Genomic DNA, 27,134 nt, shown 5'->3' with positions numbered 1-27,134 from the left:
GATGGGGACAGAGTGGACTTTAATTTTTTTATTTGGTTAGAATTTAAGTAAGTCATATTAGATCAGTGTCTAACACAAACTATGAGACAGGTATACTTTTAGCCAACCAAAAATAACATTTTTTTGATCGATTTTACACCCGTTGTTACTCTAAAAATACATGATGATTTTGGGGGCTTAAAAACAAATCCTGGGGGAGTATGCCCAGACCCCCCTAAAAGAGGCTTAGCCCCCCTATCCATGAATCTCTAGTGACTTCCCTGCTGGGACCCTTTGGATGACAAATCAGAGGATGATTTTCAAAAAGTAAGTGAATATTTCATCTCCATTTGTGAATTTATTAAACTTGTGCCGGTGGTCAAACAATCGCATGGCATGCTTTCTCTTTAATAGCTACTGTAAATCGGACAGTGCAGTTACATTAACGAGAATTTAAACTTTCAACCGATATAAGACACTTGTATGTACCTCAATGTTAAATATCCATAATTTGTATGATTATTTATTTGAATTGCGCGCCCTTCAGTTTCACCGGAAGTTGTCCCTCTAGCGGGACGCCCAGGCTTGACCTGTGTCTGGGATACCTGACCATACTGCTTAAAGGGGAATGGAAACACTTTCGGAAATACATCGAAGCAAAGACATGTATTTAATACTAAACATGTGCATTTAACATAAAAACATCTCTATATTTAGTATTTAGGTTTATTTGAGCTATGGTCAGCTCCATTTTAAATTGCCATAGTAACAATTTAGATACGTGACCATACTACTTAAGCCACTACATCTTCTTCAGTTACCAGTCATCTTATTGTCTTAGTCCAGCTATAGTGATCGCAAATAAAATACCCAGACCCCATCTCTTTGGAGTTTATAGTAAGGCCTACTTCTACTAGGAAATACATCTTGGAGACATTCCAGGTTTCCTTTTTTCCAGTTTCACTACAAACCACATTAATAGTGTACACACTAAAACATGAGGGTTCCTCAAGGGGTTCTTTGGGATTTGTGATGGTTATAAGTGGAACCATAATGACTCCAATAACCCTTTGAGCTCTTCAATGCTTCTTTACAGGATTCTTTGCTCTTTTAGTGGCTGGTGAATATTTTGGACCGTGGTTTTAGTCATAGTTCTTTTAGTGGCTGGTGAATATTTTGGACCGTGGTTTTAGTCATAGCACTTTTTGTGCAACTGTGAGTAAGAGTGTAATTCCAGTTGATCTAATGTGTCGTGTTATTCCGTTACATATTATATATGACTGTGGCCGGTGACGGTGTCTTGTGAAAGACTCGCGTATGACCTTGTGTCAATTGTGAATGGTTGACTACTCCCGGTTGTTCCAGAGGTAGCTCACTTGATTCTACTTGTCAAGTAACACAAAAATTACACAGATGGAATTTTAACAATATAATATGGCTGACCAGATTAAAATACCTTTTATGTTTTATGTTTCTTCAAAAGGATCTACAAAGAACCTTTCGGATTGTGAAAGGTTCGTTATAGAACCATTCTCCATAAAGGTTCTATAAATAACCATAAAAAAGGGTTCTTTATAGTCCCAAACAGGGTTGTATAAGCATAGCGGAACCCTGTTTTGGTGCTATGTAGAATCTTTCTTAACGGTTCTTTATAGAACCTGAAGAAAATGATCTTTATAGCACCTTACATGTTCCATTTAGAACCTTATGAGGATGGTTAGAAATTGCTGCAGTGCAATATGACGTAGCAATCTAGACACTTCTCCAAAATAGACAACCTAGAACTATCCCGTTTCCACCATCTCCGGCACAACTTTTATGGACCAGTAACTGTCCTAATATGGACACTGTACCCATGATGGTCGGATTGTGTGTCGTCATCTGAACAGGATCCAGAGGAGGCTAGCCAGACAGAGAAGCAGCCCAGAGAGGGTGTGTGTGTGTCCGGTTGAGGCGGGCGGATGTGGTGGGCAGTCCGTGTAGGGTGGGATGCAGGCTGCGTAGGCCATGGCGTGGGCAATATAGTTCTGCTCTTTGACCCCGTGAAAGAGGTGGGCCATGGGGCCTTTGGCGTAGATGGCCACGTCCTCCCCGCCGTGGGTCTCAGAGTCCAGAGGGACTGCAGCCTGCTGCATGTACTCTTCATCGTCTGAGAACCAGAGAGGTAGTGGTTAAAGCCCAATTTGTCTACATGTTTATAAACACATACAAGGCGTGGTCACACTGCACCTTAGCCCTGGGCTAAGAGCCACCTGAGAGCCTGAGCTAAGGGAGATTTTAGCCCGGGGCTAAGCGAGGGTTCACACTTGAACATTGTAAGTGGGCTAGCACCAACGTTAGCCCAGGGCTAGCTGGCCCTGCTCCGGAGCAGGGTTAGCACCGACTTTTTGAAGTTAGCCCCAGAAACACAGTGCCAAAATAGCCAGTGTGAAACGGGGACAATAACCACGCCTAGACTGCTCACTGTCCAATCACAAAAGCTGCACTGTCACTTAATTTACATATGCTGGTGATGCCTGTAATGTGTTCTGCATTTTATTTTTTACAAGTAAGTCCATACTATTTAATTCTTCTAGGACAAAAAAACAAAATACTTTCATCAATGCAAAATCATTGTTTGCTATGCCTAACAAAAAATGGTTGCTATGCAGGCTGGCTAACATCTTCTCATGTAGCCAACTAAAGCTAATGTTGGTCCCCTGGCAGGGATAGAATGTTGGTCCCCTGGCAGGGATAGAATGTTGGTCGCTTGGCAGGGATAGAATGTTGGTCTCCTGGCAGGGATAGAATGTTGGTCCCCTGGCAGGGGTAGAATGTTGGTCCCCTGGCAGGGATAGAATGTTGGTCACGTGGCAGGGATAGAATGTTGGTCCCCTGGCAGGGATAGAATGTTGGTCCCCTGGCAGGGATAGAATGTTGGTCACGTGGCAGGGATAGAATGTTGGTCACGTGGCAGGGATAGAATGTTGGTCCCCTGGCAGGGATAGAATGTTGGTCCCCTGGCAGGGATAGAATGTTGGTCCCCTGGCAGGGATAGAATGTTGGTCACGTGGCAGGGATAGAATGTTGGTCCCCTGGCAGGGATCCCCTGGCAGGGATAGAATGTTGGTCACGTGGCAGGGATAGAATGTTGGTCACCAGGGATAGAATGTTGGTCCCCTGGCAGGGATAGAATGTTGGTCCCCTGGCAGGGATAGAATGTTGGTCACGTGGCAGGGATAGAATGTTGGTCCCCTGGCAGGGATAGAATGTTGGTCACGTGGCAGGGATAGAATGTTGGTCACCCCTGGCAGGCAGGGATAGAATGTTGGTCCCCTGGCAGGGATAGAATGTTGGTCCCCTGGCAGGGATAGAATGTTGGTCACGTGGCAGGGATAGAATGTTGGTCCCCTGGCAGGGATAGAATGTTGGTCACGTGGCAGGGATAGAATGTTGGTCCCCTGGCAGGGATAGAATGTTGGTCCCCTGGCAGGGATAGAATGTTGGTCACGTGGCAGGGATAGAATGTTGGTGTCCTGGCAGGGATAGAATGTTGGTCCCCTGGCAGGGATAGAATGTTGGTCACGTGGCAGGGATAGAATGTTGGTCCCCTGGCAGGGATAGAATGTTGTTCACGTGGCAGGGATAGAATGTTGGTTCCCTGGCAGGGATAGAATGTTGGTCCCCTGGAAGGGATAGAATGTTGATCCCCTGGCAGGGATAGAATGTTGGTCGCATGGCAGGGATAGAATGTTTGGCCATAATGACCATCGTTATGTTTGGAGGAACAAGGGGGAGGATTGCAAGCCGAAGAACACCATCCCAACTGTGAAGCACTGGGGGTGGCAGCATCATGTTGTGTGGGTGCTTTGCTGTAGGAGGGACTGTTGCACTTCACAAAATAGATGGCATCATGAGGAAAGAAAATTATGTGGATATATTGAAGCAACATCTCAAGACATCAGTTAAAGTTAAAGCTTGGTTGCAAATAGGTCTTCCAAATGGACAATGACTCCAAGCATACTTCCAAAGTTGTGGCAACATGGCTTAAGGACAACAAAGTCAAGGTATTGGAGTGGCCATCACAAAGCCCTGACCTCAATCCTATAGAAAATTGGTGGGCAGAACTGAAGAAGCGTGTGTGAGCAAGGAGGCCTACAAACCTGACTCAGTTACACCAGCTCTGTCAGGAGGAATGGGCCAAAATTCACCCAATTTATTGAAGCTTGTGGAAGGAACCCTGAAACATTTGACCCAAGTCAAGCAATTTAAAGGCAATGCTCCAAATACTAATTGAGTGTATGTGAACTTCTGACCCACTGGGAATGTGATGAAAGAAGTAAAAACGAAATAAATCATTATCTCTACTATTATTCTGACATTTCACATTCTTAAAATAAAGTGGTGATCCTAACTGACCTAAGACAGGTAATGTTTACTTGGATTAAATGTCAGGAATTGTGAAAAACTGAGTTTAAATGTATTTGGCTAAGGTGTATGTAAACTTGTACATGCATGTACATCTGTACACAGACAAACACAAACAAACACACACACACAAACACACACACACACACACACACACACACACACACACACAACACACACACAAACACACACACACACACACACACACACACACACACACACACACACACACACACACACACACACACACACACACACACACACACACACACACACACACACACACACACACACAAACACACACACACACACACACACACACACAAACTATTCACATGCGTATTACTTTAACAGTTATAGTACACTTACAGTAATCCACCAGTGTGATGTTTCCTCTTGTTCCATTCACATGTACATAACCAGGACCGTTGGCATACAGGATGCTAGTGAATGGCATCCTATCATCTGCCTTCTTGTGTGCCAAACCTGACACAAAATGGTTGACACAACATGACAGTGAACATTACATTATATGCCGGACACAAAAATACATGACATTGCCCCCTTACAGGACAGTGTACATTGTAGGACATCCTTGCGATCCTTGAGGATCTCCTATAATAGTAGCATGTATATCTGTAACACACATGGGACTATGACTGTTTTGGGTCGTACCAAAAATGGGGTTTCCGCGGGGGGTGTTTCCTCCGAAGGTGAAGACATGGGAGTGGTCTGCGGTTACGACAGTGAGGGTGTCTGATTCTCTGGTGAGCCGGGAGGCTCGTTGCACCGCCCGGTCAAACATCACAGCCTCAGTCAGCGCCAGCTTGGCAATGCCATCATGGTGCCCATGGTCAATTCTTCCTCGTAAAACAAGAACAACACAACACAACTCAGACCGAGTTGATGATCGACTCAAGAAGGGCTGTATTTATCTCTATTAGCTAGATATTCCTTTATATATAATTTTTTTGTTTATATATAATTTTTTTGTTATTTTTTTGTTACACCAATTATTTACCTTTAAGACTGAGTGTGTCCTAAAAATGGACATATTTCTACTCCTTTATCATTGAATCCTAACTTGAGATCCTCACAATAAACACATCTGCATGAATCATTAAATGTGAAAATTGTGTGAACATTTAAGTAGCCTATCTCAGTTTAGGACTTGACCCTTCTTGAACAATATTGTTTCAAAATTAAGTAGAATTTCACTTTGTTAACTAACAAAAAACAATTCTGCTGCCACTACAACCACAGCTGTTAATACAACCAAAGCTACCATTACAACTACAGCTGTCATTATAACCACAGCTGACAAAGCAACCACAGCTGACAATGCAACCACAGCTGTCAATACAATCACAGCTGCTGTTACAAACGCACAACCACAGCTGTCAATACAACCACAGCTGTCAATACAATCACAGCTGTCAATACAACCACAGCTGACAATGCAACCACAGCTGACAATGCAACCACAGCTGTCATTACAACTACAGCTGTCATTACAACCATAGCTGCCATTGCAACCACAGCTGCCAATACTACCACAGCTGTCAATACAACCACAGCTGTCATTACAACCACAGCTGACATTACAACCACAGCGGTCATTACTACCACAGCTGTCAATACAACCACAGCTGTCAATACAACCACAGCTGTCAATACAACCACAGCTGTCATTACAACCACAGCTGACATTACAACCACAGCTGTCATTACTACCACAGCTGTCAATACAACCACAGCTGTCAATACAACCACAGCTGTCAATACTACCACAGCTGTCAATACAACCACAGCTGTCAATACTACCACAGCTGTCAATACAACCACAGCTGTCAATACAACCACAGCTGTCAATACTACCACAGCTGTCAATACAACCACAGCTGTCAATACAACCACAGCTGTCAATACTACCACAGCTGTCAATACAACCACAGCTGTCAATACTACCACAGCTGTCAATACAATCACAGCTGTCAATACAACCACAGCTGTCAATACTACCACAGCTGTCAATACAACCACAGCTGTCAATACTACCACAGCTGTCAATACAACCACAGCTGTCAATACAACCACAGCTGACATTACAACCACAGCTGACATTACAACCACAGCTGTCATTACAACCACAGCTGACATTACAACCACAGCTGTCATTACTACCACAGCTGTCATTACAACCACAGCTGACATTACAACCACAGCTGTCATTACTACCACAGCTGTCAATACATGCTGTGAGTAATTGCTGTCAAGAATTACAATATCATAAATGCAAAACAGGATGCAGCCTGGGTAAAAAAATAATATCTTCGCAGTTCTTGTTGTATATGTAATAGTAGCCCATGCTACAGTATGTGTTTAAATAAAGGTACTCATCTTTTACAAATAATATTTTACAAAGAGGAAGTAGCCTTTGGGTTTTAAATAAAGGTACTCATCTTCTACAAAGAGGAAGTAGCCTTTGGGTTTTAAATAAAGGTACTCATCTTTTACAAAGAGGAAGTAGCCTTTGGGTTTTAAATAAAGGTACTCATCTTCTACAAAGAGGAAGTAGCCTTTGGGTTTTAAATAAAGGTACTCATCTTTTACAAAGAGGAAGTAGCCTTTGGGTTTTAAATAAAGGTACTCATCTTCTACAAAGAGGAAGTAGCCTTTGGGTTTTAAATAAAGGTACTCATCTTCTACAAAGAGGAAGTAGCCTTTGGGTTTTAAATAAAGGTACTCATCTTCTACAAAGAGGAAGTAGCCTTTGGGTTTTAAATAAAGGTACTCATCTTTTACAAAGAGGAAGTAGCCTTTGGGTTTTAAATAAAGGTACTCATTTTCTACAAAGAGGAAGTAGCCTTTGGGTTTTAAATAAAGGTACACATCTTCTACAAAGAGGAAGTAGCCTTTGGGTTTTAAATAAAGGTACTCATCTTCTACAAAGAGGAAGTAGCCTTTGGGTTTTAAATAAAGGTACTCATCTTTTACAAAGAGGAAGTAGCCTTTGGGTTTTAAATAAAGGTACTCATCTTCTACAAAGAATCTTTTACAAAGAGGAAGTAGCCTTTGGGTTTTAAATAAAGGTACTCATCTTCTACAAAGAGGAAGTAGCCTTTGGGTTTTAAATAAAGGTACTCATCTTCTACAAAGAGGAAATAGCCTTTGGGGTTCTTGCTGAGGATCTGAATGGCTTTCTCTGTCATCTCGACGATGGACGGGTCACGTGTGGCATTCCGGAAAACCTCAAACCGCATGTCCTTTGGCTCAAAGAGACCTGCCGCCACAAGAAGGAAAGAGAGAGGGAGGAAGAAAGTAATAAAAGAGAGAACACAATGTTGGGAACGTAGTTCACCTTTTGGTAACAGTTAATAACAGAAGTCAAGCCCCCCGTGTACGTCATCCATATTAGGAAATCATCAATTCTCAGACAAAACTTCAGTAACAGTCTTATCATTCATTACTTAGTCAATAGAATGGCATGGTATACAGTATATAACACCAACACCTGATACCATTCAAATACACTAGCGGCCAAGGGAATGTTTGTGAGTGTGTATGATAGTACGTGTGGCTGTGTGTAGGGTGTGCGCATATGTGTGTGACGTAGAGGAGGCTGGTGGGAGGAGCTATAGGAAGACATTTGTAATGGCTGGAATAGAGAGAAAAAAGACATAACGGTATAAAACATATCAAACATATGGAAACCATGGAAACCACGTTTGACTCCGTTCCATTTATTCCATTCCAGACGTTACATCCTCCTATAGCTCCTCCCACCAGCCGCCTCTGTGTGTTTGTGTGTGTGTGTCTGTGTGCCCATTTATACAGAATGTTGATTTTTTTTTTTAAACAACCTACCCAGGAGACGGTCAGTAGTCTTTACATTAATCTCGTCAAACTGCTTCCTGTGCCAAACATACTGGGAACTCTTGTGCTGAAACACAGACATCACAGAGGACACAGTTTGATTCATAGCTTTACATTGACGTCATGCGGTAACGCAACATTAATTCCACCTAACAATTTTACTGGCAATTAAGTAGTAAATAAATACAGCCCTAAGCTGTAAATTACGCCTGGCTCATGTTCAGCGGGTAACAAATAGAAGAAAAACAGACTGGAACAGGATATCAACCTGGACTTAATCAATGTTACTAGCCGGCTACCACCTGGTACTCAACCCTGCACCTTAGAAACTGCTGCCCTATGTACATAGACATGGAACTCTGGTCACTTTAATAACGGAAAACTGGTCCCTTTTAATAATGGAACACTGGTCACTTTAATAATGGAACACTGGTCCCTTTTAATAATGGAACACTGGTCACTTTAATAATGGAACACTGGTCCCTTTTAATAATGGAACACTGGTCCCTTTTAATAATGGAACACTGGTCACTTTAATAATGGAACACTGGTCCCTTTTAATAATGGAACACGGGTCCCTTTTAATAATGGAACACTGGTCCCTTTTAATAATGGAACACTGGTCACTTTAATAATGGAACACTGGTCCCTTTTAATAATGGAACACTGGTCACTTTAATAATGGAACACTGGTCCCTTTTAATAATGGAACACTGGTCCCTTTTAATAATGGAACACTGGGTCCCTTTTAATAATGGAACACTGGTCCCTTTAATAATGGAACACTGGTCACTTTAATAATGGAACACTGGTCCCTTTTAATAATGGAACACTGGTCACTTTAATAATGGAACACTGGTCCCTTTTAATAATGGAACACTGGTCACTTTAATAATGGAACACTGGTCCCTTTTAATAATGGAACACTGGTCCCTTTTAATAATGGAACACTGGTCACTTTAATAATGGAACACTGGTCCCTTTTAATAATGGAACACGGGTCACTTTAATAATGGAACACTGGTCCCTTTTAATAATGGAACACTGGTCCCTTTAATAATGGAACACTGGTCCCTTTTAATAATGGAACACTGGTCCCTTTTAATAATGGAACACTGGTCACTTTAATAATGGAACACTGGTCCCTTTTAATAATGGAACACTGGTCCCTTTTAATAATGGAACACTGGTCACTTTAATAATGGAACACTGGTCCCTTTTTATAATGGAACACGGGTCACTTTAATAATGGAACACTGGTCCCTTTTAATAATGGAACACTGGTCACTTTAATAATGGAACACTGGTCCCTTTTAATAATTGAATACTGGTCACTTTAATATGGAACACTGGTCCCTTTTAATAATGGAACACTGGTCACTAATAATGTTTGCGTACTGTTTTACCCATTCCATATGTATGATACTGTATTCTAGTCATGGCTCATCCTATTTAACTACTGCTGTACACACCTTTTCTATTCATATACTGTTCATACTCTCTATACACACCATGCCTTCAGACAATATCCATACCCCTTGACTTACTCCATATTTTGTTGTGTTACAGGCTGAATTCAAAATTGATTAAATACAATTTCTTCTAACCCAAATATATATATCCCATAATTACAAAGTGAAACATACATAAATATCTCATTTACATCAGTATTCACCACCACTGAGTCAATACATCTAAGAATCACCTTTGACAGTGAATACAGCCGAGTCTTTCAGGGTAAGTCTGTAAGAGCTTTGCACATCTGGATTGAACAATATTTGCATGGTCTGTCAGGTCAGTTGTTGATCATTGCTAGACAGCCATTTTCAAGTCTTGCCATAGATTTTCAAGCAGATTTAAGTCAAAACTGTAACTGGGCCTCTCAGAACTTTCAATTTCGTCTTGGTAAGGAACTCCAGTGTATATTTGTCCTTGTGTCTTACGTTATTGTCCTGATGAAAGGTGAATTTGTCTCCCAGTGTTTGTTGGAAAGCAGACTGAACCAAGTTTTCCTCTATGAATTTTCCTGTGCTCAGCTCTATTCATTTTCTTTTTATCCTAAAAAACTCCCTCCATTTGTCGATGACAAGCATACCCTTAACATGATGCAGCCACCACCATGCTTGACAATATGAAGAGTGGTACTCTGTGATGAGTTGTGTTGAATTTGCCCCAACATAAAGCTTTGTATTCAGGACATCAAGTAAATTTCTTTGCCACCTTTTTTGCAGTAGTACTTTATTGCCTTGTTGCAAGCAGGCTGCATGTTTTGGAATATTCCTTCTTTTCCCTCTGTCAATAAGGTTAGTATTGTGGAGTAACTACAATGTTGTTGATCCATCCTCAGTTTTATCCTGTGGCAGCCAATAAACTCTGTTTTAAAGTCACCATGGTGAAATCCCTGAGTGGTTTCCTTCCTCTCTGGCAACTGAGTTAGGAAGTATGCCTGTATCTTTGTAGTGATTGATACACCATCTAAATTGTAATTAATAACTCCACCATGCTCAAAGGCTTAAACACATTTTTTTCTCCTGAACTTATTTAGGCTTACCGTAACAAAGGGGTTGAATACTGATTGACTCAAGACATTTCAGCTTTTCAATTTAATTAATTGTAAGAAAATTCTGAAAACATAATTCCACTTTGGCTTTATGGGGTATTGTAGGTAGGCCAGTGTCACAAAAATCTCAATTTAACCAATTTTAAATGCAGGCTGTAATACAGCAAAACGTGGTAAAAGTCAAGGGTGTGAATACTTTCAGAATGCACTATATACTGATATTCCTGACACTGAAATTGCTCGTTCTGATATTTATTAATATCTTTATTTACATTTTTGGGATTTGCGGTATTATTTTGCATTGTTAGGTATTACTGCACTGTTGGAGATTTTTTTTTAAACACAAGCATTTCACTGCACCTGCGATAACATCTGCAAAATACGTGTACGCGACCAATACAATTAGTAATGCTCATTTAAGTTTTCCATTGCAAAAAAAAATCTGTTGCAATTAGTTTTACGTTGTGTGGTAACAGGACACTAAGACATTTCTGTGGGGTTCTAGCAGACAACAGGTTCCAGAACACTAACACAGTTCTGTGGGGTTCTAGCAGACAACAGGTTCCAGAACACTAACACATTTCTGTGGGGTTCTAACAGACAACAGGTTCCAGAAGACTAACACATTTCTGTGGGGTTCTAACAGACAACAGGTTCCAGAACACTAACACAGTTCTGTGGGGTTCTAACAGACAACAGCTTCCAGAACACTAACACAGTTCTGTGGGGTTCTAACAGACAGCAGCTTCCAGAACACTAACACATTTCTTTGGGGTTCTAACAGACAACAGGTTCCAGAACACTAACACAGTTCTGTGGGGTTCTAACAGACAACAGGTTCCAGAACACTAACACAGTTATGTGGGGTTCTAACAGACAACAGGTTCCAGAAAACTAACACAGTTCTGTGGGGTTCTAACAGACAACAGGTTCCAGAACACTAACACAGTTCTGTGGGGTTCTAGCAGACAGACAACAGGTTCCAGACAAAAACACAGTTTTGTGGGGTTCTAATAGACAACAGGTTCCAGAACACTAACACAGTTCTGTGGGGTTCTAACAGACAACAGGTTCTAGAACACTAACACAGTTCTGTGGGGTTCTAACAGACAACAGGTTCCAGAACACTAACACAGTTCTGTGGGGTTCTAGCAGACAACAGGTTCCAGACACAAACACAGTTTTGTGGGGTTCTAATAGACAACAGGTTCCAGAACACTAACACAGTTCTGTGGGGTTCTAACAGACAACAGCTTCCAGAACACTAACACAGTTCTGTGGGGTTCTAACAGACAACAGGTTCCAGAACACTAACACAGTTCTGTGGAGTTCTAACAGACAACAGCTTCCAGAACACTAACACATTTCTGTGGGGTTCTAACAGACAACAGGTTCCAGAACACTAACACATTTCTGTGGGGTTCTAACAGACAACAGGTTCCAGAACACTAACACAGTTCTGTGGGGTTCTAACAGACAACAGGTTCCAGAACACTAACACAGTTCTGTGGGGTTCTAACAGACAACAGGTTCCAGAACACTAACACAGTTCTGTGGGGTTCTAACAGACAACAGGTTCCAGAACACTATCACAGTTCTGTGGGGTTCTAACAGACAACAGGTTCCAGAATACTAACACAGTTCTGTGGGGTTCTAGCAGACAACAGGTTCCAGAACACTAACACAGTTCTGTGGGGTTCTAGCAGACAACAGCTTCCAGAACACTAACACAGTTTTGTGGGGTTCTAATAAACAACAGCTTCCAGAACACTAACACAGTTCTGTGGGGTTCTAACAGACAACAGCTTCCAGAACACTAACACATCCTTAGGTGTAAAAGCTCATACAATAGCCCCTCAATGTGACCAGCAGACAGACATTATCAATGTGTACCTGCTGGGCCTTCATCCAGACGTCAATGAGGTTCCTCTTATCTTTCCGATCCCCTTTCCGGGACGAGGAAGTGGGGTACTCAGGGTCTGGAGTTCCCTTTGGTGTCATATACATCCGCCCCCCACCCAGGATAACCTGATGCACCAGAAAGATACTTCATATTACTGTGTACATTCCACACACAGTAAGTAGTACAGTATGTCCCAATCCTGGTCCTGGGGACCTAAAGGTGTGCATATTTCAGTTTTTTTGCCCTTGAACTAACACACCTAAATCAGGTCAAATACTTGATGTTGATTACTGTTACCACAGGGGAACTGATTTCCCCAGATTGTGTTTTCTTTATTTTCTCTCCTCCTCCCTCTCCCAAATCAAATCAAATTGTATTAGGCACATGCGCCGAATACAACAGGTGTTTCACCTTACAGTGAAATGCTTACTTGTAGCCTCTAACTGACAGTGCAGTTTCAAAAAAATACTCTCTCTGTCCCTGTTGAGTGCTAGGGCCCAAAACTAAAATCTGTCCTTGTTGAGTGCTAGGGCCCAAAACTATAATCTGTCCTTGTTTGAGTGCTAGGGCCCAAAAGTAAAATCTGCATGCCTTTGGGACTCTTCCCACTGGGCAAACCATTGGTTGGGATTAATGATGCTTCTACATCATTTCAACCAAAAAAAGCCAATGTGATGACATTGAATCAACGTGGAAACATTTTTGTATTTAAAAAAATTTAAATCTACGTAAGGGAATTGTGTTTTATTTTTATTCACTCAACATTTAACCTAAATACAATGACATATGTGAATTATTTTGTCAATTTCAATCAAACAATGAAAAATAGATGTTGAACGTTGAACTGACATCTGTGCCCAGTGGGTTAGGACCAGGTTTGGGAAATACTGCAGTGAAAAGCAATGACATGAGATGATAGTATATATAGACTGTGATACCAATAAAAGGCCTTCATGGAGACTTACATCAATGTCAACGTTGGTCACCAGCTGTGTGGCAATATCGACACAGCCCTGTCGGCGGGCACTAGAGGGAATGTCAGCATCGCTGTACCAGCTGCGGCTCACTGAGTGGGCATAGGCGGCAGCAGGAGAGGCATGCTGTACACGAGTGGTGGTCACGATGCCCACTGACTTCCCTGGAACACATATCCCATTGACAAACATAGAGGTGTACATTGTCCATATTAGGACACACTTCCACACCCTAGACATGCACACACTATTCACTGATAGACACAAAAACAACTGATTCTACAATGGTACTCATCTATTAAATTATATTGAGGCATACAAACATTTGAAATTATTTTTGAATTATTCTTACTGACTAAGAGGAGCAACAGAATTTTCACATAGTCGGCTCAGGGTTTGGAACTAGCAACCTTTGGTTACTAGCCAACCACTAGGCTACCTGCCGCTCACAAACTGATTTCTTCTTGAGTCTACATCTACAGCATGGTTACTATCAACTCAATGTCCACAGATGTCTGGGAAATTGCGTTTAAAAGTATTTTATTGTGTGCAGGTTGTTAATCTGTTTTGGAATGAATCCCGGCCGTAAATATAAGAATCAATGATTAACAAGTATAAGGGTTATGGGTCTTAAAGGCCCAATGCAGCCATTTTATATCAATATCAAATACTTTTCTCTGTAACAATTAAGTACCTTACAGTAATAGATTTCCATTAAAATGGGCAAAAAATGCTTTTTAGCAAAAAACTATTTCTCAAGCAAGAAATGTGCTACAACTGCCTGGGAGTGGTCTGAGTGGGGACGGGAAAGGGGAAAACTAGCTGCTATTGGCAGAGAGGTTTGGAACTCTTTTTGTTATTGGTCTATTAACCAATTTACCACATGGTGATGTCACCATGGAAAGCCGAAACTCCCACCCAAGCTAACCTGCTGATTAGAAGGTCCTGTGTCGATTTTATTTTCAAACAGCAACTATGAGGAATTTGAATTTGTTCACAGTTTTACAGTGTTAGTTTCATCCGCTGTTGTAAAATATAATATAAAACACAGGAAAAAATATAATTTGGACTGCACTGGGCCTTTAAGGGTCACTTAATATCAGATTATCGTTTTACTCCCAGACATAGTAGATAATGAGTTGAGAACATTGCACTTTAGATAACCTTGCAATCCTATCATCCTCATCTATCTATCTATGGTGGAGTGTGTGAGGGTGTGGATGCAAGATATATATATAATGATAGTGAACCTTGACCATTTGTAAGCCCTGCCCCCTTTTGTTACTGCTGCTACCTCAATCAACCGTTTCAATGACCCTTTGGAACTACTGGAGAAAACCCCTCTCGATGACCTCAAACTGTGTTTTTGACAATGAAATCATACAACAAACTACCCCTTGCTAATCTGGTGACTCGCTTTTGTTGAACTGTCATTACAACTGCTTGATGGCAAAATTGATGGCAAATAAACCTGGTCAAATGAAGTTTGTAGTCTGGCTATGGGTCTTAAATGGCTCTGAATGCATTGTCAGCATGTAGTCAAAGCTACTAACCAATTTTGGAACTAATTAGTAATCAAAAATCATATCCTGCTGTCAACAGTAGATGAGAGTTGTATTTATAATATAACGTTGGCTAATTTAGCTAGCTAACATGCATTTGGAGAAAACAAGTTATATTAACTGACTAGCTAGCGTTAGCAATGGTGGTCAATGAGACACTGAGACTAAGACAAGACCAAGACTGAGAGCTAGCTAACCAGCTACCAAACAATGCAACTTCGCATCATTTTCTGGACAACCGAGAGTCGGAGTCGACTCCAAAAGCCCTGTCTAGGCAGCTAGACGTAGGTTACTGATTATCCTTGAATATTTTGGTAAGTAGAGATTGTAAGAAGGCTCCATGTGTATTGCTAATCAATTACCCAGATCATTAGGGTGCAGGCACACACTAACTAGAGAAGTGGAATGAATGGGCTGCTGCACAGTCACTATGGGAGCTCTTTCTAGAGCGCCCAGTTAAATTGTGCAAAATAGCATTTTTTAACTCTTTAAATGGTAATTAAGCTAGTGAGACACACAGTATATATAAAGTACCAGACACACATACTCATTCAAGGGTTTTTCTTTGTTTTTACAATTTTCTACATTATAGAACATCAACACTACAAAAGGCATCAACATTATGAAATAACACTTATGGGATCATGTAGTATCCAAGAAAGTGTTAAACAATTTAAAATATATTTTAGATTCTTTAAAGTAGCCACCCTTTGTCTTGATGACAGCTTTGCACACTCTTGACATTCTCTCAACCAGCTTCACCTGGAATGCTTTTCTAACAGTTGAAGGAGTTCCCACATATGCTTTGTTGGCTGCATTTCAGTGGTAGAAAAAGTACTCAATTGTCAAACTTAAGAAAAAGTAAAGATACCTTAATAGAAAATGACACAAGTAAAAGTGAAAGTCACCCAGTAAAATATTACTTGTGTAAAAGTATAAAAGTATTTAGTTTTAAATATACTTAAGTATCAAAAGTAAATGTAATTGATAAAAACAGTTGTGTACAAAAGTCAAAGTATAAATCATTTCCAATTCCTTATATTAAGCAAACCAGACGGCCCATCTATTTTTAAATGTTAAAAATATATATTTCCCTCTAAGCATTCAAAATGTAATGAGAACTTTTAGGTGTCATGGAAAATGTATGGAGTAAAAAGTACATTATTTTCATTAGGAATGTAGTGAAGTAAAAGATGTCAAAAATATAAATAGTAAAGTACAGATACCCCGAAAACCTAGTTAAGTAGTACTTTGAAGTATTTTTACTTAAGTACTTTAAACCACTGCCTCTTTTCCTTCACTCTGCAGTCCAACTCATCCCAAATCATCTCAATTGGGTTTAGGTCGGGTGATTGTGGAGGCCATCTGATGTAGCACTCCATCACCCTCCTTCTTGGTCAAATCGCCCTTACACAGCCTGAAAGTGGGTTTTGGGTCATGTTGAAAAACAAATGATAGTCCCACTAAGCACAAACCAGATGGGATGACGTATCGCTGCAGAACGCCGTGGAATCCATGCTGGTTAAGTGTGCCTTGAATTCTAAATAAATCACTGACAGTGTAAACAGCAAAGCACCCGCACACCATCACACCTCCTCCTCCATGCTTTACGGTGGGAACCACACATGCGGAGATCATCCGTTCACCTACTCTGTGTCTCACAATATATATATATTTATATATTTTTTGTGTGAAAAGCAGTTGGAAACAAATCACATATTTGGACTCATCAGACCAAAGGACAGAGTTCCACCGGTCTAATGTTCATTGCTCTTGTTTCTAGTCTCTTCTTCTTATTGGTGTCCTTTAGTAGTGGTTTCTTTGCCGCAATTTGACCATGAAGGCCTGATTCACACAGTCTCCTCTGAACAGTTGATGTTGAGATGTGAACTTATCCTCTGCAGCAGAGGTAACTCTGGGTCGTCCTTTTCTGTGGCGGTCCTCATGAGTGCCAGTTTTATCATTGCGCTTGATGGTTTTTTCGAACTGCACAACTTTTCCATATTGACTGACCTTCATGTCTTAAAGTAATGATGTACTGTCAATTCTCTTTGCTTTTTTGAGCTGTTCTTGCCATAATATGGACTTGATCTTTTACCAAATAGGGCTATCTTCTATATACCACCCCTACCTTGTCACAACACAACTGATTGGCTCAAATGCATTAAGAGGGAAAAATTCCACAAATGAACTTTTAACAAGGCACACCTCCCAACGTCAACAAAACTAAGGAGATGATTGTGGACTTCAGGAAACAGCAGAGGGAACACCCCCATCCACATCGATGGAACAGTAGTGGAGAGGGTAGCAAGTTTTAAGTTCCTCGGCATACACATCACAGACAAACTGAATTGGTCCACTCACACAGACAGCATCGTGAGGAAGGCGCAGCAGCGCCTCTTCAACCTCAGGAGGCTGAAGAAATTCGGCTTGTCACCAAAAGCACTCACAAACTTCTACAGATGCACAATCGAGAGCATCCTGGCGGGCTGTATCACCGCCTGGTATGGCAACTGCACCGCCCTCAACCGTAAGGCTCTCCAGAGGGTAGTGAGGTCTGAGATCACCGGGGCAAACTACCTGCCCTCCAGGACACCTACACCACCCGATGCTACAGGAAGGCCATAAAGATCATCAAGGACATCAACCACCCGAGCCACTGCCTGTTCAATCCAGAAGGCGAGGTCAGTACAGGTGCATCAAAGCTGGGACCGAGAGACTGAAAAACAGCTTCTATCTCAAGGCCATCAGACTGTTAAACAGCCACCACTAACATTGAGTGGCTACTTGTCAATGACACTGACTCTACTCCAGCCACTTTAATCATGGGAATTGATGGGAAATTATGTAAATATATCACTAGCCACTTTAAACAATGCTACCTTATATAATGTTACTTACCCTACATTGTTCATCTCATATGCATACGTTGATACTGTACTCTATATCATCGACTGCATCCTTATGTAATACATGTATCACTAGCCACTTTAACTATGCCACTTGGTTTACATACTTATCTCATATGTATATACTGTACTCGATATCATCTACTGTATCTTGCCTATGCTGCTCTGTACCATCACTCATTCAAATGTACATATTCTTTATCCCCTTACACTGTGTATAAGACAGTAGTTTTTTTTTTGGAATTGTTAGTTAGATTACTTGCTCGTTATTACTGCATTGTCGGAACTAGAAGCACAAGCATTTCGCTACACTCGCATTAACATCTGCTAACCATGTGTATGTGACAAATAAAATTTGATTTGATTTGATTTGATTTGAATTGAAATGCATTCCTGGTGGCGACCTCATTAAGCTGGTTGAGATAATGCCAAGAGTGTGCAAAGCTGTCATCAAGGCAAGGAGTGGCTACTTTGAATATTTTCATTTACAGAATACATTTTGATTTGTTTAACACCTTTTTTGTTACTACATGATTCCATATGTGTTATTTCATAGTTTTGATGTCTTCACTATTATTCTACAATGTAGAAAATAGTAAAAAATAAAGAAAAACCCTTGAATGAGTAGGTGTGTCCAAACATTTGACTGTTACTGTAATTGTGGCAATAATTTGTGGTCAACATACAGGTAACTGCCAAAATAAAGGAAACACCAACATAAAGTGTCCTTATAGGGTATTGGGCAACCACAAGCCAGAACAGCGTCAAAGCACCTTGGCAAAGATTCTGGAACTCTATTGAAGAACTCATAGAGTGTCTGGAACTCTATTGAAGAACTCATAGAGTGTCTGGAACTCTATTGAAGGGATGCGACACCATTCTTCCACAATCAATTCCATCATTTGAATGTATTTTTTTATGGTGGTGGAAAACGCTGTCTCAGGCACCGTTCCAGAATCTCCCATCAGTGTTAAATCGGGTTGAGATCTGGTGACTGAGACAGCAATGGCATATGGTTTACATTGTTTACATGCTCATTAAAGCATTCAGGTACCTCTCATGCCCTGTGGATGGGGGCATTGTCATCCTATAGTGGCATAGCCATGGTAGACAAAATAATGTCCTGCCCAGCATTTTTTTACTTGACCATGTGTGGAAGCCCCTGCTTTCAGTATATTGTACTTGGTATCTCTCATTTACTCAAGTGCTTCCCTTTTTTGGCAGTTACCTGTATACTGTCTTCATAACCTTTTCCCGAAGTCAATGACCAAAAGCGGCCCCTTCAGCCTCATGTGTGAAATGTTACTATTATATTTTAGAAATTCATAATTAATAAAGATAAAATTATTTATTTTTTACTGCGAAAATTGTGTGTTTCTATGTCAAACAGTTTTGTTATATTTCAGTCTTCTGTGATGTATCTGAAAGGTAATATTGGGATGCAAACTCTATATCTGACATGGTACAAGTATCTTATTTTTTTAAAGTCCATAACTATGTGTGTGAGGTGTATACTTTTGTTTCAAAGTAGATTTGTTTAAGACTAACAAGAAACACTCCATGTGACTCTGGTGGCAGGTAGCCCTGTGGTTAGGCGTGTTGAGCCAGTAATCAAAAGGATGCTGGATCAAAGCCCCAAGCTGACAAGTTAAAACTCTGTTGTTCTACTCCTGAGCAAGGCAATTAGCCCCCTGTTCCCCACGCGCCAAAGATGTGAATGTCGATTAAGGCAGCCTTCCGCCGCTCTCTGATGCAGAGGCTTTGGGTTAAATGCAGAAGACACCTTTCAGTTGAATGCATTCAGTTGTACAACTGACTAGATATCCCCCTTTCTTTCCCCTTCATTTAGCCCACCGCAGTAAAAGGTTAAATTGAAAGTTACGAGGTATAAATATCATACCATATCAGTAACTTTTTCACTCATCATTATTCACATTTCCTTCATTATTTTCCGTAACCGTGGTAGCATTCACGTGAATGTAGAAGTGTTCAGAAACACATTATATTCTTATTTACAATAAAAGTGACTCTGTAATGACACAGTACATTATTTACCATTCATTCTTATTGGGCGTAAAATAATCTGAAACACAAACAAATCAAACAGCAAATGCATCCAAACGAGTTTGTAAAATCACAAGCTTGATGTAATCATTGCCAAGAATATAGGACCAAATAAACTTTTGACCAAATACACGTTTTACTACTTTGAAACACTGTAAGTGAATTTGTCCACATACTTATGACACCTTCAAATGAGGGGACCAGATACATCAAGTGCATTCAATTCTAAAGGTCACACAGATATGTATGAAAATTCCCTCAAGTAAAAGGTGACATTCTGTACTGTCGCCTCATATTAAAACATCTGAAATCCAAAATGCTGGAGTATAGAGCCAAAGTGAAAGATGTTGCTTCACTGTCCAAGTAAATAAATGTATGTAGGGGAGTGTATATGTAGATAGTACATTTTATGTTTAGGTTTCAATATATCACAAACTGTTTCTGCATATTGGTTAGTGATTTGGAAACTTTAAAACTGTACTGTCTATTTATCAAAAGGGACTGACAGGAAGCAGCGACAGCATCATTTTCAACTTATGTTTTCAATAGTATTCAACTTAATCAGGTAAAAAACTGCTGAATGAGTCCAAAAATGTGCTGAGATTAATTACTTTTGATGATATACCAGACATCGTCTAAACAGGTTTGCCATGCCTATGCTGACATTGCAGCTTTTTATCTCATTTTGGTCTAGTCTTGTCAAATTGGAGTCAGAATTGAGAGTGTTGACTCCAACGACTCCGATACTATAGCTACAAACACAAAACAGGTTAACGACAGTTGCTATCCACCGGAGCATTGCGATTGGTTTTCCGAAATGTTGGGGCGGGACTTAGCGAAGGGTCAATTGTGCAATGGAATGTGTATGGGGTGGCTGTGAATGGGTTGTGTAAGTGAGCATTTGTGTGTGAGTGTGTTTTTGTTTTTGCTTGTCTGTATAAAATGAGTGTGTATGTGTTGCGGTACACCATACCTTGTGCTTTGGCGCGATGTAGCACGGAGTACACTTCATTCCCAAACGTGGTGTTGCACTCGTAGGCCACTGCATTGGCGCTAAGGCCCACTGTCTTAGCGTTAGCCTTCACTCCGCAGTGGTACGCTGTAGCTGTGCTAGCGCTGTCTGCTACCTGCTTATCAACACTGTACGTCTGTAAAACACAAAACAAACACTCAAATGATGGGGCATGGCGATACATAAGTACTGGAACAACCTTTCCCCAACACCTAGGAACCTCGCCAAGAGGCTTGGAGCTCTTTGCGTAACAGCTAAGCTGCAATAGCTACTAAAGTCCAAAGTCCGAAGTCTCTTCTTGACTCTTAAACACTAGTTTATAAGATAACGTATAACTTTGCAGTCTATCTTGGGTTGGAATCTTAGGGAAACATAAAAAAAAGGAATAGTTATTGAGTCCCTGTAAACTACATTATTTTGGTTGCCATTCAGTGCACCTTATCTGATGAATGTGAGAGAAGTTGGAACGGACATCGAAGAGACCGGAAATTCTTATCCAAATGTGTAGAATTCAATGGAGAATGAAAAGATTTTGGAATTATGTTTGGCTAACTTCTATCTGACCATAGACCTAAATTCTGTGTTTCCTGCTTTCACCACAATGGTTGCATTTTCATTTTTTAAATTCAACTTAATTAAGCTGTGTAACATTTTCTTACAACAACACCAAGAGGACTGTACTGAGCTGTAGTAGGGTGAAATACGACAAGATACAACAACACCAAGAGGACTGTAACTGAGCTGTAGTAGGGTGAAATACGACAAGATACAACGCGTCAAGAGAACAGAGCAAAACATCTTCCTGAAATGAAACCAAGGACTGAGTGAATTGAATGGATGCATAGTGAGAGGTTTAGGGTGAAATAGAGTAGGGTTCCATCCGACCTTAGAGAGCGCGAGGTACGGAAAGGTATCCATGGCGAGCACTGTCTCCTCTCCCGACCTTCCTTCCATCTGGCCCCTCAGGATGCGAGCCGCAGACACAGTGGACACACCCATTCCTGAGTGACCAATGAGATGACAATGATGTCATCCACCCACATTAATGTGTTCTAAGGCCTAACACAACATGTTTTTAATTGAGAAGCCTCTTATATTGATACAATTCTATTTATACTGAACAAAAATATAGACACAACATACAACCATTTAAAATATCTGAATTACAGTTCATATAAAGATGTAAATAAATCAATTAGGCCCTAATTCATGGATTTCACAAGACATACATAAATGAGGCCCTAATTCATGGATTTGACATGACTGGGCAGGGGCGAAGCCATATGTTGGCCTGGGAGGGCATAGGCCCACCCACTTGGAAGCCAGACCGACTCACTGGGGAGCCAGTCCCAGCCAATCATAATTCGTTTTTCCTTACAAAAGGGCTTTACTAAGAACCTTGGCGTGACCCTGGACAACACCCAGTCGTTCTCTGAAAACATCAAAACAGTGACTCGCTCCTGCAGGTTCATGCTCTACAACGTTCGTAGAGTACGACCCTACGTCAGACAGGAAATGGATCAGGTCATAGTTCAGTCACTTGTCATCTCCAATCCGGACTACTGCAACTCGCTGGGCTCCCTGCGTGTGCCATCAAACCCCTGCGACTTATCCAGAACTCTGCAGCCCGCCTGGTGTTCAACCTTCCCATGTCACCCCGCTTCGCCGCACACTCCACTGGCTTCCAGTCGAAGCTCGCATCCACTACAAGACCATGGTACTTGCCTACGGAACAGCAAGAGGAACTGCCCCTCCCTAACTTCAGGCTATGCTCAAACCCTACACCCCAGCCCGAGCACTCCGTTCTGCCACCTCTGGTCTCTTGGCCCTCCCGCTCAGCCCAGTCCAAGCTCTTCTCTGTCCTGTCAACCTTAATGGTGGAACCAGCTTCCCCTGAAACTAGTACAACAGAGTCCCTGCCCATCGTCTGAAAACATCTGAAACCTCTTCAAAAAGCATCTTAAATAATCCCACCCCTCCCCTCAGTTTGTAAACTGACACTTACATTACTCTTCATTTCAGACTAGTTCTGACTTTGCTAATGTCTACTTTATTGAGGAAAATTGGATTTGCTGTGACTGTAATATGCTTGTGATATGTGGATGTCTCACCTAGCTGTTTTAATTAAGATGAATGCACTAACTCTGGATAAGAGCGTCTGCTAAATGACTCAATTGGCAATGTAAATGACTCATGAAGAAGGAGAAGAAGAAGAAGGAGAAGAAGGAGAAGAAGAAGAAGAACAAGAAGAAGGTGAAGAAGGAGGAGAAGAAGAAAAGGAAGAAGAAGAAGAAGAAGAAGAAGAAGAAGAAGAAGAAGAAGAAGGAAGAGGAGAAGAAGAAGAAGAAGAAGAAGGAGAAGAAGAAGAAGAAGAAGAAGGAAGAGGAGAAGAAGAAGAAGAAGAAGAGAAGAAGAAGAAGAATAAGAAGAAGAAGAAGAAGAAGAAGAAGAAGAAGAAGAAGAAGAAGAAGAAGAAGAAGAAGAAGAAGAAGAGAAGAAGAAGAAGAAGAAGAAGAAGAAGAAGAAGAAGAAGAAGAAGAAGAAGAAGAAGAGAAGAAGAAGAAGAAGAAGAAGAAGAAGAGGAGAAGAAGAAGAAGAAGAAGAAGAAGAAGGAAGAAGAAGAAGAAGAAGAAGAAGAAGAAGAAGAAGAAGAAGGAAGAGGAGAAGAAGAAGAAGAAGAAGAAGAAGAAGAAGAAGAAGAAGAAGAAGGAAGAGGAGAAGAAGAAGAAGAAGAAGAAGAAGAAGAAGAAGAAGAAGAAGAAGAAGGAAGAGGAGAAGAAGAAGAAGAAGAAGAAGGAAGAGGAGAAGAAGAAGAAGAAGAAGAAGAACTTCCCCATAAATATCACAAAATAGACCTTTCATGCAGAGTAGAAATTCTGTCAGCCAATGACAAAAACACTGAGACCTTGTGTCCCTCTAAGCGTGCATCACAAAGCCGCTCTACTCTCTTTAAACCACATTCGTTGGATGCATGCCTGAGCCTCAATAACTACAATTCCAATTATTTATCCAACAGTATTCCTCCAGTTTAACTCCTGCAATTGACAAAGAAATCCCTGTGCTAGATAGTAAAGTGGCTGTGCTCTGCAGTGCCAGATAATGCCGTGCTTTACATAAACACCATCTGGTTATCGTATGTCTATGGTTCTGCCTCTTTACCGTCCCCCAGGAAGAGGATGATGTTCTTGGCGCGGTGCACTCGGGGGCGGAGTCTCAGCGCGGCTTGGAGTGTCTCCTTGGCCTGAGCATTCCAATAGGCTGGGTCCCTCTCTTTCTCCAGCTCCTCTATATGAAAACAAAAACACAAAAGCACGTTACAGTTGAGACAACATTTTTCCTAAGGGACTTGGGTTCTGAGGAGGCATCAACAAGGACAAAACCAGTTAAGAAACACCTTGATGTCTCAGAATAGTGGCAGCAGTCCTGATGGTGTGAGGAAGACTGCACACAAAAACAACGGAAAGACAAACAGTCCATCCATCCCGTTGTGTCATAACAATTTACATAAGCTGGATCTGACACACACACACACACACACACACACACACACACACACACACACACACACACACACACACACACACACACACACACACACACACACACACACACACACACACACACACACACACACACACACACACAGACACACACTTTCTTTCTCTCCACTCACACACCTGACCACAATTACTTACGAACCACAGCTGAGGTTACCTGTGAGACGAACCAAGCCTAAGCTTACATGTGAGACGAACCACGGCTGAGGTTACCTGTGAGACGAACCAAGCCTAAGCTTACATGTGAGACGAACCACGGCTGAGGGTAGCTGTGAGACGAACCAAGCCTAAGCTTACATGTGAGACGAACCACGGCTGAGGTTACCTGTGAGACGAACCAAGCCTAAGCTTACATGTGAGACGAACCACGGCTGAGGTTACCTGTGAGACGAACCAAGCCTAAGCTTACATGTGAGACGAACCACGGCTGAGGGTAGCTGTGAGACGAACCAAGCCTAAGCTTACATGTGAGACGAACCACGGCTGAGGGTAGCTGTGAGACCCTAAGCTGTGAGACGAACCACGGCTGAGGTTACCTGTGAGACGAACCAAGCCTAAGCTTACCTGTGAGACGAACCACGGCTGAGGTTACCTGTGAGACGAACCAAGCCTAAGCTTACCTGTGAGACGAACCACGGCTGAGGTTACCTGTGAGACGAACCAAGCCTAAGCTTACATGTGAGACGACTTTAAGAATGTAAAAAGAAAAGGAGAGCCTCACAGACTAGGAGCTCAGATGCAATAATTTAACAACCACCGTTTCGACAGGCAAGCTGTCGTCATCAGGGTAAAATACCTGTGAGACAAACCACGGCTGAGGGTAGCTGTGAGACTAACCACGGCTGAGGTTAGCTGTGAGCCCCATCCGCCCGTCCACCCAGACCACTGGTAATATTACCGGCAGGGACAAAGCCACTGCTGGGTCCTGAATCCTCACCTTCAGCTGTGACAATACTCTCGGTAACGGCAAGCAGGAGAGAGGCCAGGAGGAGAGGGAGCAGCCTGAAGGCCCAGCGTTGTGGTGATGCCTGCATCACTGGCCTGGAGGATGGAAAAGCTGTCCCACCGACCCACACAGCACTCAGGAAGAGAGGAGAGTGTACCTCCTCAGACCTCCAGCCCAGCCTTTTAAAAGCTCAGGGTGTGCTGTAAGCTAAGGGCCCTAGCCAGCTCATAGGCTTAGGCAGAGTGAGAGAGAGAGAGAGAAAGGGGAAGCAGGGACCACACAAGACCAAACTCCTCCAGTATCGTTCCACACTCAGAGGAGCCCCTTTCTCTTAAAAGGCTTGCCCCCCCCTTCTTTCTCTTCCCTCCAGCTCACTCTCTAAAAATGTGTATTATTTAAAATGAAATTGTTTCTTTGATGTGGGAAATGCTCTAATGTGTATTTTTATATGGCAGTTAATTTAACAGAAAGGAAAAATGGCTGCCCAATGTGTGTTGGCATTGACGTACTGTAGTGCAAATCACAAATGACTCTTTTCATTTCTTAAAAATGTGAGAGTGTACAATTCCCCATTCTTATTCTTGGGGATAATTTATTGAGTCATGATCTGAGCTGTGCTTTTCATGTAGGAAAAGGTTCAAATTTCAAATTTCCTTTGTTTTAAAGGGGAAATTCATTCCAAAACAATGTGCAATGTGTTCTTTTCATGTAAAAAGACCTTCTACCGTATGGTAAAAAAATCATCCAGAAATGTTGGCTGTTTTGATGGGAAGTAAATGGGATATAAAGTGGGTTGCATTTTTTTTCCGTGAGGTAGTGGAGACTGCCTGTGGTGTTAATACATTTTAAAAAATCACACAAAGACAACAGTTAGAGTGTGAAACGAGGTGACGGGAGCCAACATTGTTCCTCCTACAACCACTGACTGACTCTAAGGTTTGGGTCTTGATGTTGAATGTCGAATGTTGATGTGAACAAAAAACCCAAAAGGCTTGTAGAGGGGACTGCATCCTGTTATTCCTGTTGCCATGAGAAACCTCTGCCATTTCGCCAGTGACTCACACGCAGAGTAGCAGATTGTGGTTAGTCACGTGTACAGTGTGCCTAATCAAGCCTAATCAAAAAGAGGAATCAGAGCAGAGGGGCGTCACATGATTTGGCTAACAGCACATGTACCACCATGGTAACAGAATAACTAGAATGGGGGGAAATGTTTAACCTTTATTTAACTAGGCAAGTCAAAGCTCCATCACAGAACATTGACATGAATGGGAGGGGGTTGTGTGCTCAAGCAGTGGTGTAAAGTACTTAAGTAAAAATACTTTAAAGTACTACTTAAGTATTTTTGTGGGGTATCTGTACTTAAGTAAAAATACTTTAAAGTA

The 27,134-nt window shown here is 41.5% G+C and overlaps 1 protein-coding gene across 1 annotated transcript; it reads right to left on the bottom strand.

Moving 5' to 3' along the window:
* alpi.1 (alkaline phosphatase, intestinal, tandem duplicate 1) lies at positions 1-25,911 on the bottom strand. The gene is made up of 11 exons (XM_042322894.1): positions 25,741-25,911; positions 24,406-24,531; positions 22,132-22,247; positions 21,208-21,382; positions 13,691-13,863; positions 12,716-12,850; positions 8,254-8,329; positions 7,535-7,669; positions 5,062-5,253; positions 4,756-4,872; positions 1-2,128 (listed from the first exon to the last, which is right to left on the bottom strand). The coding sequence occupies exons 1-11, from the start codon at positions 25,835-25,837 to the stop codon at positions 1,857-1,859; spliced, it is 1,614 nt and encodes a 537-aa protein (XP_042178828.1). The 5' UTR covers positions 25,838-25,911; the 3' UTR covers positions 1-1,856.
* Positions 25,912-27,134: the final 1,223 nt, after the last annotated feature.

This window comes from Oncorhynchus tshawytscha, linkage group LG06 (assembly GCF_018296145.1).
Source record: "Oncorhynchus tshawytscha isolate Ot180627B linkage group LG06, Otsh_v2.0, whole genome shotgun sequence".
Classification (NCBI taxonomy): Eukaryota; Metazoa; Chordata; class Actinopteri; order Salmoniformes; family Salmonidae; genus Oncorhynchus; species Oncorhynchus tshawytscha.
Note: the sequence above shows the minus strand (reverse complement) of the source record. Positions and strands in the feature narration are given on the sequence as shown.